This window comes from Oryctolagus cuniculus, chromosome 14 (genome assembly GCF_964237555.1).
Source record: "Oryctolagus cuniculus chromosome 14, mOryCun1.1, whole genome shotgun sequence".
Taxonomy (NCBI): domain Eukaryota; kingdom Metazoa; phylum Chordata; class Mammalia; order Lagomorpha; family Leporidae; genus Oryctolagus; species Oryctolagus cuniculus.
Genome location: NC_091445.1, coordinates 503,014 through 527,081, shown reverse-complemented (window position 1 = coordinate 527,081; position 24,068 = coordinate 503,014). Strand labels below are relative to the sequence as shown.

General features: G+C 44.5%; 1 protein-coding gene across 5 annotated transcripts in view; it reads left to right on the top strand.

Moving 5' to 3' along the window:
- The window catches only part of CERT1 (ceramide transporter 1), a 121,882-nt gene that overhangs the window by 50,979 nt on the left and 46,835 nt on the right, over positions 1-24,068 (top strand). For all 5 annotated transcript variants that reach the window (XR_001792585.3, XM_051838665.2, XM_017339031.3 and 2 more), the window contains exons 4-6: positions 5,927-6,034; positions 6,828-6,966; positions 14,091-14,174. Coding sequence is in view for 4 of the 5 variants with exons in the window: in XM_051838665.2 (XP_051694625.1) it covers positions 5,927-6,034; positions 6,828-6,966; positions 14,091-14,174 (331 nt within the window). In the remaining variant the exon portion in view is untranslated. The remainder of the gene's footprint in view (positions 1-5,926; positions 6,035-6,827; positions 6,967-14,090; positions 14,175-24,068) is intronic.

Genomic DNA, 24,068 nt, shown 5'->3' with positions numbered 1-24,068 from the left:
TCCCTTAAAACTGGCACACATATACCTAATAATACCCAACAGTGGTATAAGCATTCTTCTCAAGTGTACCAGGGACATTTAAGATGCACATAAATATCAGTAGATTTATAGATTTACATAGATTTAAAGACGTTGTCACATGTCTTCAAGGCACATCCATGCTACAACATATGGCAGAATTTTTTTCCTTTTTAATGCTGAGAAATACTCCGTTATTTGGATACATTGCATTTTACTTATTCATTTATCTGTGGACACTTGGGTTGCTTCCACATTTTAGCTATAGTGACTAATGCTGCTGTGAACACACAAATTTCTCTTTGAGACTTTTCTTTCGACTCTTTTTGGTTTACACCCAGTAGCAGAATTACATTTTTAATTGTTTGAGGCGCCACCATCTGTTTTCCATAGTAGCTGTACATTTGCACCAACAGTGAACAGAGGTTCCAGTTTCTTGTTATCCTTGCCCACACTTGTTTTGTTTTCATATTAACCCTTTTACTGGTATAGATAGTATCTCATTAGAATATTAATCTGCAATTTTTTAATGATTGTTAATGTCGAACATGTTTTCAGGTGCTTACTAGCCATTTCTGTATCTTCTTTGAAGAAGTGTCAAGTCTGCCCATTATAAAGAAGTGTAATTTTCATCTACTTGAAGGAGAGGGGAGAGAGAGAGCGCTCCCATATGTGCAAGACATTGCTCTCCTCCGTTTGCTGGCTCATTCCTCAAATGTGCAAAACAGCCAGCATGAGGCTCCACTGAAACCAGGAGCCCAGAATTGCACCTGAGCCTCCCATGTGCGTACCTGGGCCCAAGCACATGAACCATCATCTCTTTTTTTATTTTTGACAGGCAGAGTAGACAGTGAGAGAGAGACAGAGAGAAAGGTCTTCCTTTACCGTTGGTTCACCCTCCAATAGCTGCTGCGGCCGGCATACCATGCTGATCCGAAGCCAGGAGCCAGGTGCTTCTCCTGGTCTCCCATGCGGGTGCAGGGCCCAAGCACCTGGGCCATCCTACACTGCACTCCCGGGCCACAGCAGAGAGCTGGACTGGAAGAGGGGTGCCCGGGACTAGAACCCGGGGAGCCGGTTCCACAAGGCAGAGGATTAGCCTATTGAGCCGCGGCGCCAGCCATGAACCATCATCTTATTCCTCCCAGGATGCATCAGCAGGAAGCTGGATGGAAGCAGAAGAGCCAAGACAGGAACGGACACTGCAGTATGGGATGCAGGTGTCCCAAGCAACTGCTGAACCCACTACATCACAGTGTCTGCCCGTTCCTCAACTGTGTTTTTGTGTTGCTGTTAACTTGTAGAAGTTCTACCAAATATTTAAACAAGTACTAATACTAGTCTGTCCCAGACATTTTCATGTTATTGAACAGATGGAACATTCATATCTCCTTGAAACCAGTTTTACCAAAGCCAGACAAAGACGCTGCAGGAAAACTATAGACCAATGTCTCTTATGAAAGTGAATGCAGGGGCTCGCACTGTGGCACATTAGGCTAACCCTCTGTCTGCGGCACTGGCATCCCATATGGGCGCCAGTTTGAGTCCCAGCTGCTCCTCTTCTAATCCAGCTCTCTGCTGTGGCCTGGGAAAGCAGTGGAGGATGGCTCAGATCCTTGGGCCCCTGCACCTGCTTGGGAGACCAGAGGAAGCTCCTGGCTCCTGGCTTTGAATCAGCATAGCTCGGGCCGTTGCAGCCATTTTGGGAGTAAACCAGCGGATGGAAGACCTTTCTCTCTGTCTCTCCCTTTCACTGTGTGTAACTCTAAGTCGCAAATAAATAAATAAAAAGTAAAAAATAAAATGAATGCAGACATCCTCCATAGAACATTAGCAAACCACATACAACAGCATATGAGGAAATGAGATTTAGCTCTGTAATGTGATGATGGTTCAAAATAAGAAAATCAGTGTCATACTCAGGAATAGCATGAACGAAATGGATGATCTTCTCAAATGATACGAAAAAATTTTTTTTGACCGAAGTTAGCACAAAAATGAAAACAATTAACAGAGTAGGAATGAAAGAAAACCACCTGGACATAATAAAAGCCATAATCTTATATGAAAAACTTAAACAGTGTACTCTGGTGAAAAGCAGAAAGCTTTTCCTCCAAAATCAGGAACATGGCAAGGATAACAGCTGTTGCCACTTCTATTCAACACAGTACTAAAAGTTCTGCCCTGAACAATAAGGCAAGGAAAGAAATACAGGGCAGTCAAATTGGAAGTAAAGAGGTAAAATGCTCTCTGTTCACAGATATTTAATAGTCAGTGCCAGAGGTAACATAGAGAAAAACTGTTAGAGTTAATAATTCAGCAAAGTGTCAAGATACAAAGCACACAAAAAAATCAGCTGAATTTCTATACATTACCAGTAAGCAACCTAAAAATCAATCAGGAAAACACCTGCATTTGTATTGTTAAAAATAGTAAAATACTTAAGAATTAGCCAAAGAAACAAAAACTCTTACACAATGAAAAGCACACAGCACTGCTGTGAGAAATGGTAGAAAATGTAAATACAAGGAGGCACGCTCCATGTTTGGAAGTCTTAATGTTATTGAAACATCCCTTTCACTCCAAGTTATCTGTATGTTCCATGCAATCCCTACCAAGTTTCCAGTGACTTTTTTTTCTTTACAGAAATAGAAAACCCCCTCCTAAAATCAATAAGGAATGTCAGGGAATCCTAAATACCAAAACAGTACAGAAAAAGAACAAAGCTCAGTAATCAAATCAGTGTGATAATCTTACAATAGTAGATATATAGATAAGTTGAATAAAACAGTCTTGAAGTCAGCCCTCATATACATGGTGAGATTGTTTTGGTGTGAGTATGTCAGGCCACTTAATGGGGGAAAAGAGTCTTTTCAACAAATGTTACTGGGAAATTATTCACTTGTAGTGGATGTCCACCTCACACCATATACAGAATAAAAAATGATTTAAAGATGTAAATGTAAGACCTAAAATGATGACAACTCTTAGAAGAAAACATAAGGCAAAAGCTTCTAAATACAAGATTTGGCAATGACTGGTGCTGCGGCTCACTTGGCTAATCCTCCTCCTGCGGCACCGGCACCCCGGTTACTAGTCCTGGTTGGGGCACTAGATTATGTCCCGGTTACTCCTCTTCCAGTCCAGCTCTCTGCTGTGGCCCGGGAGGGCAGTGGAGCATGGCCCAGGTCCCTGGGCCCTGCACCTGCATGGGAAATCAGGAGGAAGCACCTGGCTCCTGGCTTTGGATCGGCACAACGCGCCGGCTGTAGTGGCCATTTAGGGTGGTGAACCAACGGAAGGAAGACCTTTCTCTCTGTCTCTGTCTAACTCTGCCTGTCAAAAAAAAAAAAGATTTGGCAGTGATTTCTTGAATTTGATACCAAAGTTTCAGGCAACTAGAGAAAAACATAGACAAGTCAGACCACATGAAAACTTTAATTTTGGGGGCTGGCACCATGGCGTGGTGGGTAAAGCGACCACCTGCATTGCCGGCATCGCATGTGGGTGCTGATCCAGCTCTCTGCTATGGTCTGGGAAAGCAGTAGAGAATGGCCTAAGTCCTTGGGTTCCTACACCCATGTTGGGGACCTAGAGGAAGCTCCTGGCTCCAGGCTTTGGATCAGCCCAGCTCTAGCCATTAGAGCTCGCTTGCTCGCTTGCTCCCTCTCTCTCTCTCTCTCTCTCTCTCTCTGCCTCTGATCACCCAATGAACATGGTGGCCTTTTGAGAATTGAACCAGAAGTTGGAAAGTCTTTGTCTTTCTCTTTTTTCTCTAACTCTGCCTTTCAAATAAATAAATAAATCTTTAGAAGGAAAAAAAAAAAAAACTTACACCCAAAAGAATGACTTACAACATGCAAAAAGGAAGATCTGAAATTCCAGATAATTTGGGAGCAAGTATCAGAGCCCTCCACTTCCATAGTTCCATTTTGCATTTGGGTGGTGATGTCCAGTGTCTTTATTTTCTTCTGCCCTTATACTTTTTTTTTTTCCTTTTAACATTTGTCTTTCTAGCCCACACTTAGATGGGCCTTTCCTTAAGACTAGAACTGGGGTGTTCGATAAGGCCTTGGTTTAACCCTTCCAGCCTCATCGCAGTAGAACTCATTTTTTTTTTTTTTAAGATTTATTTATTTATTTGAAAGAGTTACCCAGAGGAGGAGAGGCACAGAGAGAGAGAAAGAAAGTGCTTCCATCCGCTGGTTCACTCCCCAGTTGGCCACAACGGCCGGAGTTGTGCCAATCAGAAACCAGGAGCCAGGAGCTTCTTCCTGGTCTCCCATGCACGTCCAGGGGCCCAAGAACTTGGGCCATCTTCCACTGCTTTCCCAGGCCATAGCAGAGAGCTGGATCAGAAGAGGAGCAGCCGGAACTTGAACCGGTGCCCATATGGGATGCTGGCACTGCAGATGGCGGCCTCCATAAATGGCTTTCATATGAGATATTACTTTTTTTTTTTTTTTTTGACAGGCAGAGTGGACAGTGAGAGAGAGAGACAGAGAAAGCTGTCTTCCTTTGCCGTTGGTTCACCCTCCAATGGCTGCTGTGGCCAGCGCGCTGTGGCTGGTGCACCGTGCTGATCCAAAGCCAGGAGCCAGGTGCTTCTTCTGGTGTCCCGTGCAGGTGCAGGGCCCAAGCACTTGGGCCATCCTCCACTGCCCTCCCGGGCCACAGCAGAGAGCTGGACTGGAAGAGGAGCAACCGGGACAGAATCTGGCGCCACGACTGGGACTAGAACCCGGTGTGCTGTCGCCACAGGCGGAGGATTAGCCTAGTGAACTGCGGCGCCGGCCTTGGTATTGGTTTTTAAGTTACAGTGCAGTAATGACAAGGATTTGAAAATATACTCTTTAGGGGCTGATGCGGCCAACTGGGGAATGAACCAGCAGATGGAAGACACGTCTCTCTCTCTCTCTAATTCTTCTCTCTCTCTGTAACACTGACTTTCAAATAAATAAAATAAATCTTTAAAAATAGATATATATGGCCGGTGCCGCGGCAGAGTGGACAGTGAGAGAGAGAGACAGAGAGAAAGAGAAAGGTCTTCCTTTTGCCGTTGGTTCACCCTCCAATGGCCGCCGCGGCTGGTGCGCTGCGGCCGGCGCACCGCGCTGATCCGATGGCAGGAGCCAGGATCCAGGTGCTTTTCCTGGTCTCCCATGGGGTGCAGGGCCCAAGCACTTGGGTCATCCTCCACTGCACTCCCGGGCCACAGCAGAGAGCTGGGCTGGAAGAGGGGCAACCGGGACAGAATCCGGCGCCCTGACCGGGACTAGAACTTGGTGTGCCGGCGCCGCTAGGCGGAGGGTTAGCCTAGTGAGCCGCGGCGCCGGCCGGTGTTTTCCTGTTTTTAAACACTGTTGTAGACTTCTAGCCCCACGTATGGTTGGGTGTTCAGTAAATTTCTAAATTAAATGGCAAATAGAAATTGAAAGGCATTGCTTATCAATTAATGGATTTTATTTAGTTTTTTTTTTTTATTACTTGAGTGGCAGAGTTACAGGGAGAGTGATAAGGAGATATATATAGAGAGAGATCTTAAATCTGCTAATGTACTCCCAAATTGGCCACACCTACCAGAGCTGGGCAGAACGAAGCCAGCCAAGAGCATTCTCCAATTCTCCTACATGGATGCATAGGCCTAAGGACTTTGGGCAGCCCTGCTGCTTTCCCAGGTACACTAGCAGTGAGCTGAAGCAGAAGTGGAGAAGCCAGGACTCGAGCCACTGCTCATGCGGCATCCCGGTGCTGCAGGCCGTGGCTTTAACCTGCTGAGCCACAGCACCGGCCCCAGTTACATTTGTTACCGGAATCCAGACTGCCAGTGATTACTATAATAACCTTATTGATTTGCAGGAGACGTTTTGTTTTTATATAAGATCTTTATGGTTTACTTTCCATTTAGACTGAATCTGGATATGGATCTGAATCCAGCTTGCGTAGACATGGCTCAATGGTGTCATTGGTGTCTGGAGCTAGTGGCTATTCTGCAACTTCCACCTCTTCATTCAAGGTTTGTGTTGGGAGTGCTTCAGGGTAAGGCAATGTAAATTAAGAACATTTAGTATTGTTGTGATCAGACCTCATTTGATAGGTTTTTGAAAGATCTTTCCTACAACATCAGTTTATTGAAGTTGTTAGAGAATAACTTTTAAGTGATAAAATCCAAAACGAACCCACCAATTTTGTTAATTCATTAATGGCATACAAGAGTAAATGTTAAAATTGGTTCAAGGGAGAATCTGAATAATACTGAAATGAATTTGCTAATGTAAAAGTGATGTGTCCATGGATAGTAATCAGTGCCTCTGCACCAGACAAAGACAAAGGTTTTGTCTTTATGGACAAAAATCATTTATAGCTCTCAGTTGTCCACTAAAAGAGCTATAAAATAGCTCAAATACGGTAAATGTCAAAAACTTTTGAATTAGGAGAGAAAGCCCTTCCCTGAAGGTCCCATCAGTGATGATAACCTTGACTTTGAAAGTTGATCCAGCAGTGTTTTTGCCTATTTCAAAGTCTTTCATGGTGTTTTGTCACATTATCAAATTTAACAGTAGTGAGCATTGTATTAGCAAATTACCTGGCATTATTGCTTTCGTATTTCCTACAAGTTTGTCATTCTAAAGCCAATAGGTTAGTCAGTTTCAAGCCTATTCTTGGGAATACTACACTGAACTTGACATTCTCTTTATCCCAAGCTCTGTCTGATAAGCTGCAGACCTTAAAAGGTGGTGAAATACCGTAGGACCCAACATAGTCCAGTTTGGATTCATTGGAATTACATTGCCCATTTTTGTTCACAGAAAGGCCACAGTTTACGTGAGAAGTTGGCTGAGATGGAAACCTTCAGAGACATCCTGTGCAGACAGGTTGATACCCTGCAAAAGTACTTTGATGCCTGTGCAGATGCTGTCTCCAGAGATGAATTCCAAAGGGATAAAGGTTAATTAGGCTGTTACCACTACTTTCACTTGGAGAATGAATGGGCTTAGAGCGTGTAGATTTTAAATGTAAAGTCTGTAAATGACGAGGGTAATTGTAGTCACCTTTTGCTGCATACCACCACTGTAACATATTTCAATGTCCTTATAACTTAGGTAGTGGAATAACACATTGAAATTCACTTCTGTCATCCATATCAGATACTGTTGAAGACTTTTCAATGATTATTCCACTTAAAAAATGCTGTTATTTTGGTAATAGCGAGTACTTCCAATTTTGTCTAGTAAAGTACCCTGCAATGAGTCTCATAAGAGATAAGCATATGTTGAATCCTCCAAAGCTGGAATCATTATTTCTTTCTGCTGCCTCCTCCGCTCTTCCTCTTCTTTCCATCACTCTCCTTTCTTTGTCTCTCATGCATTTGCACTTTGTATGAATTTTGAGAAGCAGTTAGAGCTCCCATCCATTATTCACTCCCTAAATGCTACTAATGGCCAGGAGCCTGGAACTCAGGCCAGGTGGCACATGAATGGCAGGGACCAGCTGCTTGAGGCATCACCTGCTTCTTCCCAGGGTACTTACTGGCTGGAAGCTGGAATCCAGAGCTGGAGGTGGGCATCAAACCCAGCCCCTGCGATGTGGGATAGTCACTTCCCAGCAGCATGTTGACTGCTGCACTCAGTAACTGCTCCCTTTTCTCTCTCTGTTCCCCCAGTCTCTGCCTTTTTTTCAGGAAGAAATAATTTAAACTACATATACATTTAAATATAATTTTTATTTAGGGGCTGGCACTGTGCACAGCATCTTAAGCTGCCACTCCAGTGTTGGCATCCCATATGGGTGTGGGTTCATGTCCTGGCCCCTCCACTTCCAATCCAACTCCCTGCTGATGTGCCTCAGCAGCCAGGATGGCCCAAGTGAGTGGGCTGGCTGCTGCCCACATAGGACACTTGGATGAAGCTCGTGGCTCTTGGCTTTAACCTGGTCATTGCATACATTTGGGGAGTGAAGCAGTGGATGAAGGATCTCTTTCCCTCCGTATCCCCTGACCCTGTAACTCTAGCTTTCAAATAAATAAATTAATATTTTAAAAATGATTTTTATTTAAAGTTTTTTTAAAACTTTAGATATAATCTTTTATTAACTTTTTTTTTTTTTTTAAAGGCAGAGGAAAGGTGAGCTGAGAGCTCCCTTCTGAGCAGATTCTCTCCCCCTGTGTCTGCAACAGCCAGAACCAGGCCAGACCAGGAGCCAGGGACACAAGTCGAGTCTCACACACGGGAGACCCAAGTGCTTGAGACCTCAGCTTCTGTCTTTCAGGATACGTGTTAGCAAGAATCTGGAATCAGAGGTAGAGCCAGGAGTCCTAATCCAGGCACTGATAGGGAATCTGGGTGTGCCAGCGGGTGTTACAACTACCGTGGCTACCAACTTCAAATAATGTTTAATGTGAGGTTGAAAGTTAGTTTTTCTTTTGTGCTGAAGATACTGCTGTTGCCAACATCTGTTCTTCAGTTTTCCTTCTTAATTTACTGTGAGGACAAAATTGCTAACTGGCTGTTGATTCCCAATGTAACTAGGTTGCTTGAGATTATTTCATTTCATGGATTGTTGTTGTTGTTGTTTTTGGACAGGCAGAGTTAGAGACAGAGAGAAAGGTCGTCTTCTGTTGGTTCACTTCTCAAATGGCTGCCGAGGCTGGCGCCCTGCGCCCCTCTGAAGCCAGGAGCCAGGTGCTTTCTCCTGGTCTCCCATACGGGTGCAGGGCCCAAGCACTTGGGCCATCTTCCACTGCCTTCCTGGTCCACAGCAGAGAGCTGGCCTGGAAGAGGAGCAACTGGGACAGAATCTGGTGCCCCAACCGGGACTAGAACCTGGTGTGCCGGCGCCGCTAGGCAGAGGATTAGCCAAGTGAGCCGCGGCGCCAGCCACATTTCATGGTTTTATATGTGATCTGAGTTCAGATTCTTTTTGTGTTCTCTGTTCCCTTCTTCTTCCTCTTCTGTATTAAGTATTTTTTGAACACTTTGATTTTATCTCCTTTTTTGGCTTCTTAGCTATTCCTTGTTGTTTTAGGGGTAGTTCATGGCTTACAGTGCGCATGCTTACCACAGACTGCCTCCCAGCACTGTCATGCACTTGATGCTTAGCTTCAGAGCCTTTCCACAGTGTGTTTGCATTTCTCCCACTCCTGAGACAAGACTCCTGTGAGTTTTCCAACCGGTTCGCTATGATTTGTGAGGTTTCCCCGCCTGCACTGTGAGAACAGGTGCTTTCCCTGGCCTCTGTAGGTCCCTTGCCGTCCGGGCTATTTGCTGGGCACACAAAGCGGAACAGCTGCTGGCTCCAGCCTTCTGTGTGTATCTTTCTCCTGAGCAGTGGGCTGCCAACTCCATCTTCTCGTCTGAGGGAGTCTGCAGGGCACCTTCTGGTTTTCCTTTAGTGCACGACCCGGAGACCCCCCTGTCACTGAGCTGAAACTGTCCTGGAGCTTTGCCTCATGCCTCTTGCCTAGCCATGCAGGTCACTGTCCTTTGTGGGCTTATATCCAAGGTCTGGAAAACCAGTGTTTAATAATTTTGTCCAGCTTTTGAGTTTCATGATAGAGAATAAATTCAGTCCCTGTTAATCTGGACTAGAAGCAGAAGTCCATATTCCTCTTAAAATAACTTAATTTTGTTATTAATTAATAATTTTGTTATTTTATTAATTATTGAAAATTAATCAGCTGAGGAAGATGACAAAGTCTTGAAGATGGAGGGTGGTAATTGAATTAAATTATAATAGCTGATTAATTAATGTTTTGTTAATTTTGTTATTATGCTGGTGGCATAATGGTTTAAGCTGTGACCTGCAACACCAGCATCCCATATGAACACGGGTTTGAGTCCCAGCAGCTCCACTTCTGATCCAGCTCCCTGCTGATGCTCCTGGGAAAGCAGTGGAGGGTGGCGCAAGTCCTTGTGGGAAACCTGGATGAAGCTCCTGATTCCTGGCTTCAGCCTGGCCCAGCTCCAATTTTTGTGGCCATTTGTGGGGGTGAACCAGGAGATGGAATCGCACGTGTGCTCGCGCGCTCTCTCTCCCTCTCTCTCTCTCTCTCTGTCTCCCTCTCTTTCAAAAAAAAAAATTTCTTTGTATTTGATAAGTTTTTGATTCTTTAACGTTTTTTCCCCCAAATAGGGGCAATTGATTGTTCATCCTTTATTTAAAATATACTATACTTTTTTTTTTTTTTTTTTTTTGACAGGCAGAGTGGACAGTGAGAGAGAGAGACAGAGAGAAAGGTCTTCCTTTGCCGTTGGTTCACCCTCCAATGGCCGCCGCAGCCGGCGCGTTGCGGCCGGCGCACCGCACTGATCCGATGGCAGGAGCCAGGAGCCAGGTGCTTTTCCTGGTCTCCCATGGGGTGCAGGGCCCAAGCACCTGGGCCATCCTCCACTGCACTCCCTGGCCACAGCAGAGGGCTGGCCTGGAAGAGGGGCAACCGGGACAGAATCCGGCGCCCCGACCGGGACTAGAACCCGGTGTGCCGGCGCCGCAAGGCGGTATACTTTTTTTTTTTTTAAAGGATTCATTCATTTGTTAGAGTTAGAGGGAGAAACAGAGATAGAGCTCTTCCATCCACTGGTTAACCCCCCAGATGGCTGCAGGGACTAGGGCTGGGCCAAGCCAGGAGCCAGGAACTTCTTCTGGGTCTGCCCCATGGATATGAAGACCCAAGCCATTGGCCCATTTTTTGCTGATTTTTCCAGGCCATTAGCAGGGAGCTGGATCTGAAGTGGAACAGCCAGGACACAAACCGGCACCCATATAGAATGCCGGCACTGCAGGCCAGGGCGTTATCCCGCTCTGCCACAGCACTGGCCCCAAACGCTGTCTTTTGTTTGTGTCTTTGTATCACCATCCTTCTGTGTCTGTGACCAAATTTCCCTTATGAGGACATCAGTCATTGTGTTAGAACGCACCCTGAAAACCTCTTTTTAATGTGAATCAGTGGAGCCAGCGCTGTGGCATACTGGGTAAAGCTGCTGCCCTCCCTCCTGAGCACATTAGCAGGAAGGTGAATGGGAAGTGGAGCAGGCAGGACTCAAACTAGCACTCTAACATGGGATGCCTGCGATACAAGCACCCTGTTTCTCTACAACATCACCGCCTGCACAACCTCTTACACCAGTACCAGGTTCCTGTCTGCCATGGAATTTGACCAGAACGATGTTTACTGCTAGAACTGGGTGTATTTAAAGCAGCTGTGGAAGCAGGACCACCTAGCGTCTCTGCAGTTGCCTCCTCTGTAACAAGGGTTGACAGCAGGTTCAGGGAGTTGAACTGGATTGTACATCCCCAGAAATAAGTAGAGATGTTTTTTGTGCAGCTGAGGTCCTGAGGCAGAGACGCAGGCCTCAGACGTGAGTTGAGATATTTTCTCTGTAGGAAGGGGAGCTCCTTAGTAAACCAGGGTAAGTATCCAGATCCAAAATGCTTGGAAGTATCTCAGATTTCACTTACTTTTCATTCCTTGGGGTAGATGCATTTACTTGGAGGTATCTCAGGGAAAGGACCCAAGTCTAGACAAGAAACATATTTGTGTTTCGTACACTTGTACGCATAGCCTAAAGGTAATTCTGTACAGAATGTTTAGTGTGCTTATGTTTTGACTATATCCTGTTATATGAGGTCAAATGAAGTCAAATGTAGAATTTTGGATTTTTTTTTTTATAAGATTCATTTATTTGAAAGTCAGAGTTACACTGAGAGAGAAGGAGAGGCAGAGACAGAGAGAGGTCTTCCATCCGCTGGTTCACTCCCCAATTGGCTGCAATGGCCGGAGCTATGCTGATCCAAAGCCAGGAGTTTCATCCGGGTCTTCCTGTGTGGGTGCAGGCGCCTAAGAACTTGGGCCATCTTCTACTGCTTTCCCAGGCCATAGCAGAGAGCTGGATCGGAAGTGGGGCAGCTGGGACTAGAACTGGCGCCCATGGGATGCCAGAACTGCAGGCAGTGGTTTTACCCGCTATGCCTAGGGCCAGTCCTTTGGATTTTTTTTTAAGATTTATTTTATTTATTTGAAAGAATTACAGACAGAGGTAGAGACAGAGAGAGGTCTTCCATGCACTGATTCACTCCCAAAATGGCTGCAATGGCCAAAGCCAAGTCAATCTGAAGCCAGGAGCTAGGAGCTTCTTCCAGATTTCCCAGGTGGGTGCAGGGGCCCAAGCACTTGGGCCATCCTCCACTGCTTTCCCAGGAACATTAGCAGGGAGCTGGATCGGAAGTGGAGCAGCCGGCACTGGAACCAGCACTCATATGGGATGCTAATGCTGCAGGCAGTGGCTTTAACCCACTGCGCCACCGCACCAGCCCCTGATGCAGAATTTTGTATTCGTCCTGTCATGTCAATGCTTTAAAAAGTTTGAGAGTTTTTGGAGCATTTCAGATTAGGGATTCTCAACCTGTGAAATAAAGAAGCCCTGGATCCAGCACTGTGGTGTAGTGGGTAAAGCCGCGACTTGCAACTCCGGCATCCATATGAGCACCAGTTCGAGTCCTGGCTGTTCCATTTCTGATTCTGCTCCCTGCCAATGTGCCTGGGAAAGCAGCAGAGGATGGCCCAATTCCTTGGGCCCCTGCACCCACAAGGGAGATCCAGAAGAGGCTCCTGGCCCTGGCTATTGTGGCCATTTGGGAAGTGAACCAGCAGGTTTTAGACCTCTCTTCTCTTCTCCCATCCCTCTCTCTGTGTAACTCTTTCACGTAAATAAATAAATCCTTAAAAGAAGAACAGGTAGCAGCCCTAAGGAGGCTGGCATTTAGCCTAGTGGTTAAGATGCCTGTGTCCCACATTGGGGTACCTTAGTTTGATTATTTTTTTTCCTAGTTTAATTCTTGACTCAGCACCTGACTAATACACACCCTAGGAGGCATCAGTGCTACCTTAAGTAATTGGATTTGTAGACAGACAAAAAGAGAGTACAAGTGGATTCTCTTTTTTAGTGGAATTATACAAATTAAAAGGGATGTCCAGACACGGATACATTGAGATGGACCAAAACTGATATCACATTTGGAAAAAGCTGTATTTTTTCCTATGTATCCAACATATCCATTTAAGTACATTTAAGAACTCCCAGAGGAAGCCGGCGCCGCGGCTCACTAGGCTAATCCTCCGCCTTGTGGCGCCGGCACACCGGGTTCTAGTCCCGGTCGGGGCGCCGGATTCTGTCCCGGTTGCCCCTCTTCCAGGCCAGCTCTCTGCTGTGGTCCGGGAGTGCAGTGGAGGATGGCCCAAGTGCTTGGGCCCTGCACCCCATGGGAGACCAGGAGAAGCACCTGGCTCCTGCCATCGGATCAGCGCGGTGCGCCGGCCCGCAGTGTGCCGGCTGCGGCAGCCATTGGAGGGTGAACCAACGGCAGAGGCTAGTTTAGGAATCTTCCACTTCCACATGTAAGGTATCCTTTTACAGTCCTGCTGAAGCCCTTCTAGGTCTCCTGTACAGGTAGGAAATAGCCCCATTAGGTAGGAAGGGATAGGAAGACGTCAGAGGCAAAGTAATTCACGACCCAGTGGTCATCCCCTACACAAATGAAAATGGATAGAGTTTTTGGAAGAATGTAGGGATTGAGTTTGTGGTGCAGCAGGTTAAGCCTTGATATGCTGTCATCCCATATCAAAGCTGAGTCAAGTCCTAGCTACTCCACTTCCAGCCCATCTCCCAGCTGATGCAACTGGGAAAGCAGCATATGATGGCCCAAGTTCTTGGGTCTCTGCCACTCACCTGGGAGACTCAGTTGAAATTCCTGGCTCCTGGCTTCAGCCTGGGCCAGCCCTGTTGCAGCCATTTGGTGTGTGAACCATTGGATGGAAGACTTTCTCTCTCTTTCTCTCTGTCTCTGTCTTTGTCTCTCCCCTCTCTCTGTCACTCTGCCTTCAAATAAATAAATCTTAATGTCTGTTGTATTTAAGGATATTGCACAGTGTATTTATTGAGTATACCTTGATAACCAGTGAAAACACAAAGACAAATAAGATCTTAAATTCACAGACTCATTTGAAGATAAGAATAAATAAGCTGGTTAATTTCCATTTCTTTTCATGCTAATATCTGTGTGTGTTTGTTGTTTAGTGGTAGAAGATGATGAAGATGATTTTCCTGCTACACGTTCTGATGGAGACTTCTTGCATAATACCAATGGCAATAAAGAAAAGTGTAAGTGATACTGTTTTTCTCCTCAGCTGGATAAAATTACTTTCTGGGTTTATATAATAGCTCAGTATAAATAATAATGATATAATTGAATAATTTTTAAAAAGTAGTAGAACTACTGGGATCTATTTGAAAATATCTTCTTTCAAAAAGACTTGTTTGTAAAATACACATTTTTATAATAGCAGCAAGTCGCTATCTAATGAAGCCTCATTCTAAATTAGACTATGGACCTTTTATTTCAGCTTTTTTTCTTAGGGGAGGGGAAACATCTTGCGGAATTTGAGTTGAGCATTTCTTTAGAGTATATTTCTCTGTGGTTGGTATACTTGCTGAGTATATAAAGCAGCCTTATTAAAGGAAAGTTACTGTGGGAGCTCTGACTTCACAGGAGCGGAGCAGGATGTAGGCTTCACATTGTGGTTTATCGCTCTGATATGATGGCTGACTTGTTAGAATTCTAAATTGTTCATCGCTGTGAGTTATAATCAGTGCTCTTCTAACATTCCTAAAGAGAAAGCTAGAGTGGATTTCTTCCTACTACAAGTAGATTTTTTTCAGTTACGAAAAATGTTGAAAAAATAAGCCTGACTTGGCTTATTTTTGTTGAAATTAGTGAAGAATATGAAGTAAAACCTATATAGTAGCACATTTCCAAGTTAAGTTTTTTTTAAACTGTTGTATGTGTAAAAATAGTTTTCTGCTATAGAGATCATCTTAAAATAATCCATTCTTGATAGTACAATCTAATATTTCTCCTCCCCCACTTTGTCCTCTTTTCCTGTTTATTTCTTATTTTCATTATGGTTCTCCCTTTCTTCCTTTTAATCTACTGAGCTCACAGTTTTGCAGAGTACTAGCTTAATGTGACACCTTGCTTTATAATTTGTCCTTAAAACTCGTGACTGAATTGCTGACATTTACAAATCATCCAGATTAATATAATCTTTATGGAATTAGAGGATTATTTTGGGAAAGTTTTGTTAGTTACCTGTTATTTTCAGAATAATAATCTGTGTTACTAGAAAAAATGTTTTCTATGAACATTAGAAAATTATTGAAAGACATTGTTAAACTCCCAGGCCCAGTCCTCCATCCTGCATAGCTTATTTACACTCCCCCAAAAAAATTAAAGCCTGTTTTCTCTAGAAATTGAACGGGAGACTTATAGAGTCAGTAGCAGCTGGCCTAGAATGAGATAAGTATATTATCCTGAAAGCGGTGATTACGTAGAAATACATGTGATCATTGAGATCTGACTGCATTTTTGCAAGAACTGAAGTAGCCAGGCTGGATAAAAGTCTGTATTCTGAAGGGTGTAATCTCCAAACCCCTTTTCTTATTCTGTTTTAGAATACCTATCAATAATAAGGCATTTATTTCTGATACAGAAGAGAGCTGGAGAAACTGAGTGGTCACAGAGCCAAGACTTTAGAGTTCTGAGGGAGTCACGTGACGAGGTTATCTCACTGCCAGGTCACCCTCTGATGGAGTCCAGTAGCTGAAAGGCACTGCTTAGTGTATTCAGACCTTTGGACCGACCAGATCTCCAGATACTCGAACGTAGCCTCCTCACAGCTAACCAGCACAGGGAACCTGGAAGAAGAAACTCAGACTGTGTAGCAAACAGAAGAAAATTGTACTTAATGTCTTCAGTAACAAAGCAAAGTGATTTTATTCCTAACATGAGAGAGCTCTAGTAAATTAAAAGTTAGAAAAGGAAGATTTTAAAACTTTGTAGGCAGAGTTGGTCTATAATATTGAGAAAAACTCCCAGAAAATAAGAAAAAAAAGCTAAGTAATAGAAAAGAGAAAATTTGAGGACCTACCCAGGAGACCCAACATACATAGGATTTATGTTAGAAATGGGGGAACAGAATTACAGGGACAGAGTTATCAAAGAACCAACATGAGGGTTTCAAGTTAGGATTGAAAAATGACCTATGTACACCCAACTAACTGTGTGGGGCTGGAGAAGACAAAACGGGCCGGTGATGTGGCATAACAGGTAAAGCTGCTGCCTGCAGTACCGGCATCCTATATGGACGCCAATTTAAGTCCCAGCTGCTCCTTTTCCAGTCCAGCTCTCTACTGTGGCCTGGGAAAGCAGTAGAAGGTGGTCCAAGTACTTGGGCCCTGCACCCACGGGGGAGACCTGGAAGAAGCTTCTGGCTCCTGGAGTGATACATGCTAAAGTGTGCGAACTCTCCAACTACGGAGTGAACCAGTGAATGGAACACCTCTCTCTCTCTCTGCCTCTCCTCTGTGTAACTCTGACTTTCCAGTAAAAGTAAATAAATCTTTAAAAAAAAAAAAAAGACAACAAAACAGTTCCCTCACCAAGGCAGGCATCTTCCTTCCAGCAAAAGACGGGGATGGGGTTGAAAAATAGGTGACATCATAGATCAGAAATTTTCAATAAGAATTGTGCTGGCCTTCACAAAAGGTGGAACAGTGCTCTTCATAATTCTCACGGAAAATATTTTATTTTTTTAAATTTTTTTATTTAATTGACAGATAGAGTTAGACAGTGAGAGAGAGAGAAGTAGAGAGAAATGTCTTTTTTCCATTGGTTCACCCCCCAAATGGCTGCTACGGCCGGCACTGTGCTGATCCGACGCCAGGAGCCGGGTGCTTCCTCGTGGTCTCCCATGCAGGTGCAGTGCCCAAGCACTTGGGCCATCTTCCACTGCCCTCACAGACCACAGCAGAGAGCTAGACTGGAAGAGGAGCAGCCGGGACTAGAACCTGGCGCCCATGTAGGATGCCAGTGCCATAGGCGGAGGATTAGCCAAGTGAGCCACGGCACCAGCTTTTCATAATTCTCACGGAAAATATATTCAATCTTTACTTCTATACCCAGCCAAACTTTCAATAAGATATGAGGCTGAAGTAAAGGTTTTTTTTTTTTTTTTTTTTTTTTTTTTTTGACAGGCAGAGTGGACAGTGAGAGAGAGAGACAGAGAGAAAGGTCTTCCTTTGCCGTTGGTTCACCCTCCAATGGCCGCCGCGGCCGGCGCACTTCGGCCGGCGCACCATGCCGATCCGATGGCAGGAGCCAGGTGCTTCTCCTGGTCTCCCATGGGGTGCAGGGCCCAAGCACTTGGACCATCCTCCACTGCACTCCCAGGCCACAGCAGAGAGCTGGCCTGGAAGAGGAGCAACCGGGACAGAATCCGGCGCCCCGACCGGGACTAGAACCCAGTGTGCGGCGCCGCTAGGCGGAGGATTAGCTTAGTGAGCCGCGGCGCCGGCCTGAAGTAAAGGTATTTTAAGATACCCTAGAGTTTTAAACATTTAGTTTCGGGGCTGGAACTGTGACGTAGCGGGTAAAGCCGCCACCTGCATTGCCAGCATACCATTTTGCTCCACTTCTGATCCAGCTCTTTGCTTTGGCCTGGGAAAATAGTAGAATGTAGGCCAAACGCTTGGGCCCTTGCACCCACGTGGGAGACCTGAAAGAAACTCCTGGCTTCGGATCAGCACAGCTCCGACCATTGTGGCCAGTGAACCAGGAAATGGAAGACCTCTCTATTTGACTCTCCTTTTCTCTCTGTGTAACTCTGACTTTCAAATAAATAAATCTTAAAAAAAAATTATTTTCCACATAGCTTCAACAGTAAGCTACTCTTCTACCAGATGAGCCTTAAACCAAGAAAGGAAATCAGGGATCCTGGACATGGTGTTTTAGCACAGGAGAAAAGGAAAGAAGGCGTGTGGCTGTGCAACAAAGGTTTAGATACCAACCCATCCTACTCGTAGTAAACACTAAAGAAGGAAGCATCAGTGGTAAATTTTTTTTTTTTTTTTTTTTTTTTTTTGGACAGGCAGAGTGGACAGTGAGAGAGAGAGACAGAGAGAAAGGTCTTCCTTTGCTGTTGGTTCACCCTCCAATGGCCGCCGCGGTCGGCGCACTGCGCTGATCTGATGGCAGGAGCCAGGAGCCAGGTGCTTTTCCTGGTCTCCCATGGGGTGCAGGGCCCAAGCACCTGGGCCATCCTCCACTGCACTCCCTGGCCACAGCAGAGGGCTGGCCTGGAAGAGGGGCAACCGGGACAGAATCTGGCGCCCCAACCGGGACTAGAACCCGGTGTGCCGGCGCCGCTAGGCGGAGGATTAGCCTAGTGAGCCGCGGCGCCGGCCAGAAGCATCAGTGGTAAATTCACCAGCACATTTGACCATGTCGGCAGGAGTATTGATTGGTGGTGGTGGAAGGCTGGAGAGTTCGCACACTTTAGCATGTATCAGAATTTGCTGAAGGACTTGTGGAAAGACAGACTTCTGGTCGCCACTCTTGAATACTCTGGTTCAGTAAGTGAGGTGGGCAGGGCTTGAGTCTTTGTGTTTTTTACAGGTCCTTAGATGATGCTGGGTACTGCTCACTTGAGAACCACTCTGTAGGACCACTGTGTTCACTCCTTTGAGAAAAGTTAGTGGAATACACAGAAAACTTAGTAATTATTTTTACTGAGGCAATTCATTAACTCCAGGTAAAGCAAAAGGATAGATAAGGTAGGAAGCATAATTATAATACACTGCTTGGCTCAGCAGACAACAGTGTTTGCCTGTTCATAATTATGCCAGCAATTCATATAATTGTAACCAAAAGTATTACCAAGTCTCTATCGAAAACACAGAAATAGAAAAAGAGTGATGCATGGGGAACCCAAGCTTCGTTTACTGAATTGTGAAGTCCATAGATAACACCCAAAACCAAAATGGTGAGTCAGTGATGTTTAAGAAATAAAGGGTTTGGTGTTTGCCAGGAGAAAACTTAGCAGAGCTGAAAGTCATCATCATAGGGTGGGAGGAAGTCAGACAGGCCATCTCTGTGCTCACCATTAGAATTCTCACACTTCTGGTTGACTTTTTTTTTTTTTTTTTTTTTTTTGACAGAGTGAACAGTGAGAGAGAGAGAAAGGTCTTCCTTTGCCGTTGGTTCACCCTCCAATGGCCGCCACGGCCGGCGCGCTGCGGCTGGCGCACCACGCTGATCCGATGGCAGGAGCCAGGTGTTTCTCCTGGTCTCCCATGGGGTGCAGTGCCCAAGCACTTGGGCCATCCTCCACTGCACTCCCGGGCCACAGCAGAGAGCTGGGCTGGAAGGGGGCAACCGGGACAGAATCCAGCGCCCTGACCGGGACTAGAACCTGGCGTGCCGGAGCCGCAAGGTGGAGGATTAGCCTAGTGAGCCGCGGCGCCAGCCCTGGTTGACTTTTTAAACTTGTTAAATCAATAGTACTTTGACTAAAATATGAAAATCAGTTTTAAAAAATAAGTAATTTTTATAGTTATCGCATGTCCCTTTGTTACCTCCTAAGCCCTTAAAAAAGGGAGCTTTGAGTCCAAGCAGCAAAAGATGAGGTTATTAAAGTCATTTAGAGAAATATGGGACAAGATTTCCGCATAATTTTTGGATCATAAATTACATTTCAAGTACACTTGAGTTCATTGTTTAAACTAATTCTCTTCTTAATGTTGATGGAAATTACGTCTCTTAACCACTGTGTATGGAGTGTGTTGTCCTGTGGTTAACTCCAGGAATAAGATAGTCAGAAGCATCATGAATAATCTGATAGTGTTAAATCTGCAGCTGCTTGATTGTAGAGTGGAATTATTTCCTTCATCTGGGAAATACAGGAAGGTTTTTAGTACTAGATTCAATTATCTTGAAAACCAGAAATGATACTGTGGTCTTGGGAGTGGACATACTAATGATTCTCACCACTAGGGCCATCTTTAAAGATCAGATCACATCTTTAAAGATCAGAAGAATGCCTCAGGAAGTTCAAGGAAAAACTAGAATTAAAAGATAAGTGTAGATAGATAGATAGATAGATAGATTTATTTGAAAGTCAGAGTTCAAGAAGTAAAGACAGAGAGAGAGGTCTGGCATCCACTGGTTCACTTTCCAATTGGCTGCAATGGCCGGAGCTGCGCCGATCCGAAGCTAGGAGCTTCAGCCGAGTCTCCCATGAGGGTAGAGGGGCCCACGGACTTGGGCCATCCTCTACTGCTTTTCCAGGCCATAGCAGAGAGCTGGATTGGAAGTGGAGCAGCCAGGACTTGAACCAGCATGTATATGGGATGCTGGCACCATTGACGGTAGCTTTACCTGCTAAACCAAAGTGCTAGCCCCAAAAGATAAGTTTATTTTGGTGCAAAGAATTTTTGAAAGCTGTGCTTAATAATAACCTGCTAGTAAATATTACATGTATAGGCTGGGGGACTGGAACAAAGGCTATAACATGAGTAAAACTCCCAGAGAGTGCAAAGATGAGAAGAAAGACAATTAGAATAATGTAGATCAGATTAAGGAAGATATTTTCTTTAAAGTAATAAGGTTTTATTGGGGATAGGGCATCCGTCAGAACAGAGGGGACAGATGAGTGCCCAGTCACTAGACTTGGGGGAGAGCGAGGTTATATGGTGGAATGGAGAGAATACACCTGGGCAGGCCAGGCAGGTGGTTCAGCAGGGAGCTGAGTGTGCAAACTCAGGACAGTTCCATTTCCAGTGGCCTTGTTCTTGGCAGGGTTGGCAGAAGCCAGTTTTGTCACGACAGCTGCTTGCCCAGTGCTGGGGCTCCTCATATTGGGAACAGGTGCTAATTGGGGTGGACTGGCCATGTTGGATCTTCTTGACAACAGATCACCGTGTAAAGCAGCCATTAATTGGCCTGCTGTCTATAAGGAGGAAATTTTTGGAGCCTTATAAGGAAGCACCTTCCTTTGACGACACGTTTCAAGAGTTACAGATCATGATAGGATAGTTTTCGCAATCTGCTTAAGTTCTTACCTGCCAATTTTAAATTTTTCTTTTTTTTTATATTTTATGCTGTCTTAATTTATATGTTTTGATACAACAGGGGACATTCTATAATGATAAGATAGTCAAACCATCAGGAAAATACAGCAGTTATATACATAGATATACTTAACAACAGATCCCAGAAGTACTGAGTTGAAATGAAAAAGACCATAATAATAGAGCCTTCAGTAGCCAACGTTGAATAGTAAATAGAAAAGTAGGAAGAAGATGAATAAGGAAGTGGAAGCCATGCACGTACTCTACAGCAATAGACCTAATAAGCGTTCTGTGGAACACTGTACCCAGCAGTGAAGAGTAGGTCTTCTCAGTTGCACAAGAAACATTGTCTAGAATAGACCTTCTGCTTGGCCATAATATAAACCCTGATTCGTTTAAAAGGACTGACATACTGAGTATATCTGCCACCCACAGTGGAATAAAATCAGTAACAAGAAAATTCAGAAAATTCACAAATATATGTAAAATAGCACCCTTATTCAGTGGATGAAAGATTTTTGATATGGATAAACACAAAAATGCAGCATACCAAAATGGACTATGGTGAAAGAAATACTTGGAGAGAAATTTGTAGTTGAAACACCATTGCTATAAAAGATGAAAGATAGAAAAACTATATAGAAAAATCAGTGAAACCATAAGTAGGTTTTTTTTGTAAAGAACAAAAAATTGACAAACCTTTGACCAAATATGCAGGAATAGAATTACTAAAATCCAGTATGAAAAGAAAGGCGTTACTACTGATCTTAGGTAATAAAAATAGAGGGGAATGCTGTGAATATATATGCAACAAGTTGACTTAGATTAAACTGACAGTCCTTGAAGGACACAAGTTTTTAGTGTAATATAATCAGTAGAATAAAGACCAAAACTACTTAATCATACCAATAAATAAAATTTTTGACATAAAGTCTGTTAAAACCCCTGAACTAACCTCAGTATTATGTTAGATTTCGTAGTCAGGACCCTTGATAAGAAAAAGAAAAGGCATCCAAAATGGGCATTTGGCCTAGTGGTCAAGAATCCCATCTCTCATATCTGAATTCCTCAGTTCATTTCTCTGCCCCAGCACCCTGCTTATGTCAGCCTTGGGAGTGTGTAGTGACATCTCAAGAAGTTGGATTCCTGCTGCCCACTTGGGAGACCTGTATTGAGTTCTCAGTTCTTTGCTTTGGCCACAGCACAACCTTGGCCATTTCAGGAATTTGGGGAGTGAACCAATGGATTAGAGTACTTACCTCCCTCTCAAATAAATAAACAAAAATGATTTTAAAAATAAAATTGCACATTTATTATAAAAAATATTTATTATATATAATATATTTAAAGAATAAAATGTTCATTTGAGTCTACAGATGCCATAATCCTTTTTTTTTTTTTTTTTTTTTTTTGGACAGAGTTTAGACGGAGGGAGAGAGAGAAAGGTCTTCCTTCCGTTGGTTCACCTCCAAAATGGCTGCCATGGCCGGTGCACTGCGCCAATTTGAAGCCAGGAGCCAGGTGCTTCTCCTGGTCTCCCATGTGGGTGTAGGCGTCCAAGCACTTGAGCCATCCTCCACTGCCTTCCCGGGCCACAGCAGAGAGCTGGCCTGGAAGAGAAGCAACCGGGACCCGGTGCTACAGGCGGAGAATTAGCCAAGTGAGCTGCAGCACCGGCCTGAAAATTCTAAGTAGCTATTTTTCAGAAATTAACAAACTGATCTTAAAATTCATATAGATATATAAGAGACCTAGAATCACCAAAGAATCTTGGAAAAAGAGAGGATTCCCAGTTTGCAGTTTTGTAGCTTAGTACAGAGCAGTGGTAATCAAGGCTGTGTGTCTGGCATAAGGACAGACACTAGAGCAATCAAATAGGATTGAGAGTCCAGAAGTAAGCTCCCACATTTGCAGGCAAGTCAGTTTGGGACAGTGCCAAGAAAATTCAGTGTAGGGGCAGAGAAATATTCTTTTCAACAGTTATGCTGGGACAGCTTGGACAGCTTGATATCCACATGTAAAAGAATTAAGTCGATCCTCTTATCACACCAAATACAAAAGTTAGCTCAAAATGGATCAAAGACCTAAATACCAGAGCTAACACTGTAAAATTCTTAGAAGAAATATGGGAATAAAGGCTTATGACCTTTAGTTATGCAAATCATAAATGACAAAAGAAAAACTAAATATATTGACCCTATTCCATTTTAGCCCTTCATATGTGTAGTTAAATTTTCCTCTTTCTTTTAATACAATGTGTCATTGGCAGTGTCCTGTTATCTCTTTAGCAATGTCTTCAGGGGGAACCTTGGACATTGTGTTCTCATCTAAAATTAGCAAGTACTTTGGGGTTTTAGTTAGCTTTTTCCATTAAGCTGAGGTTGTATCATGTAAGATAGAGACTGAGAGAAAACAGTTGGAGTAACCAATATTTAGAGGAGCCTGGTGGATGACAAAGATGAGGTTTTACTCCGACTTTCGTGTTCTAACTGATATAATGTGACAGAAATTTTTTCAGAGTGCTTACTGTGTGAGACCCTTATTTCTCCAAATGTTGTTTGAAAAGCTTCTGTCGCTCCCCCTCTTCGTGGAGGAGCAACACTAAACGCTGCCTAGGCTTCATATCCGAGTCACGGCACCATTATGTCGCTCCCCCTCTTCGTGGAGGAACGACACAGGACCCTGCGCTGTTCTTTCGTCTGCTCGGCCCTCCCCGGGTTTACTGCTGGTTCTTCCCGGGTTGGCTACTATCCCTTCCACCTCCGTGGAAGGGCAGTTCCCCCTGGCCACATTCCCCACTTCCGCAGGGGAGCGGCACACCGCCGGCCGGCTCTTCTCTGGGGCTGCACAGGCGTTCCCTCAGATGTTCCCCTTAGATGTTCCTGGTGCATGCCGTCTCTCTCCTCCTTTATAGTCCTCCTCCGCCAATCCCAACTCGGCTGCCCACACGCCGAGTACGCTGCTCTCCTCCAATCAGGAGCAAGTCCTACAGTTTATTGGTTGAACTGGAGGCAGCTGTGTAGAAGCTGTTTTCTTCTCTCCCAGCCCCATAATGTGGGAGAGCAGGTGCATAGAATAAGTCTTAATTCC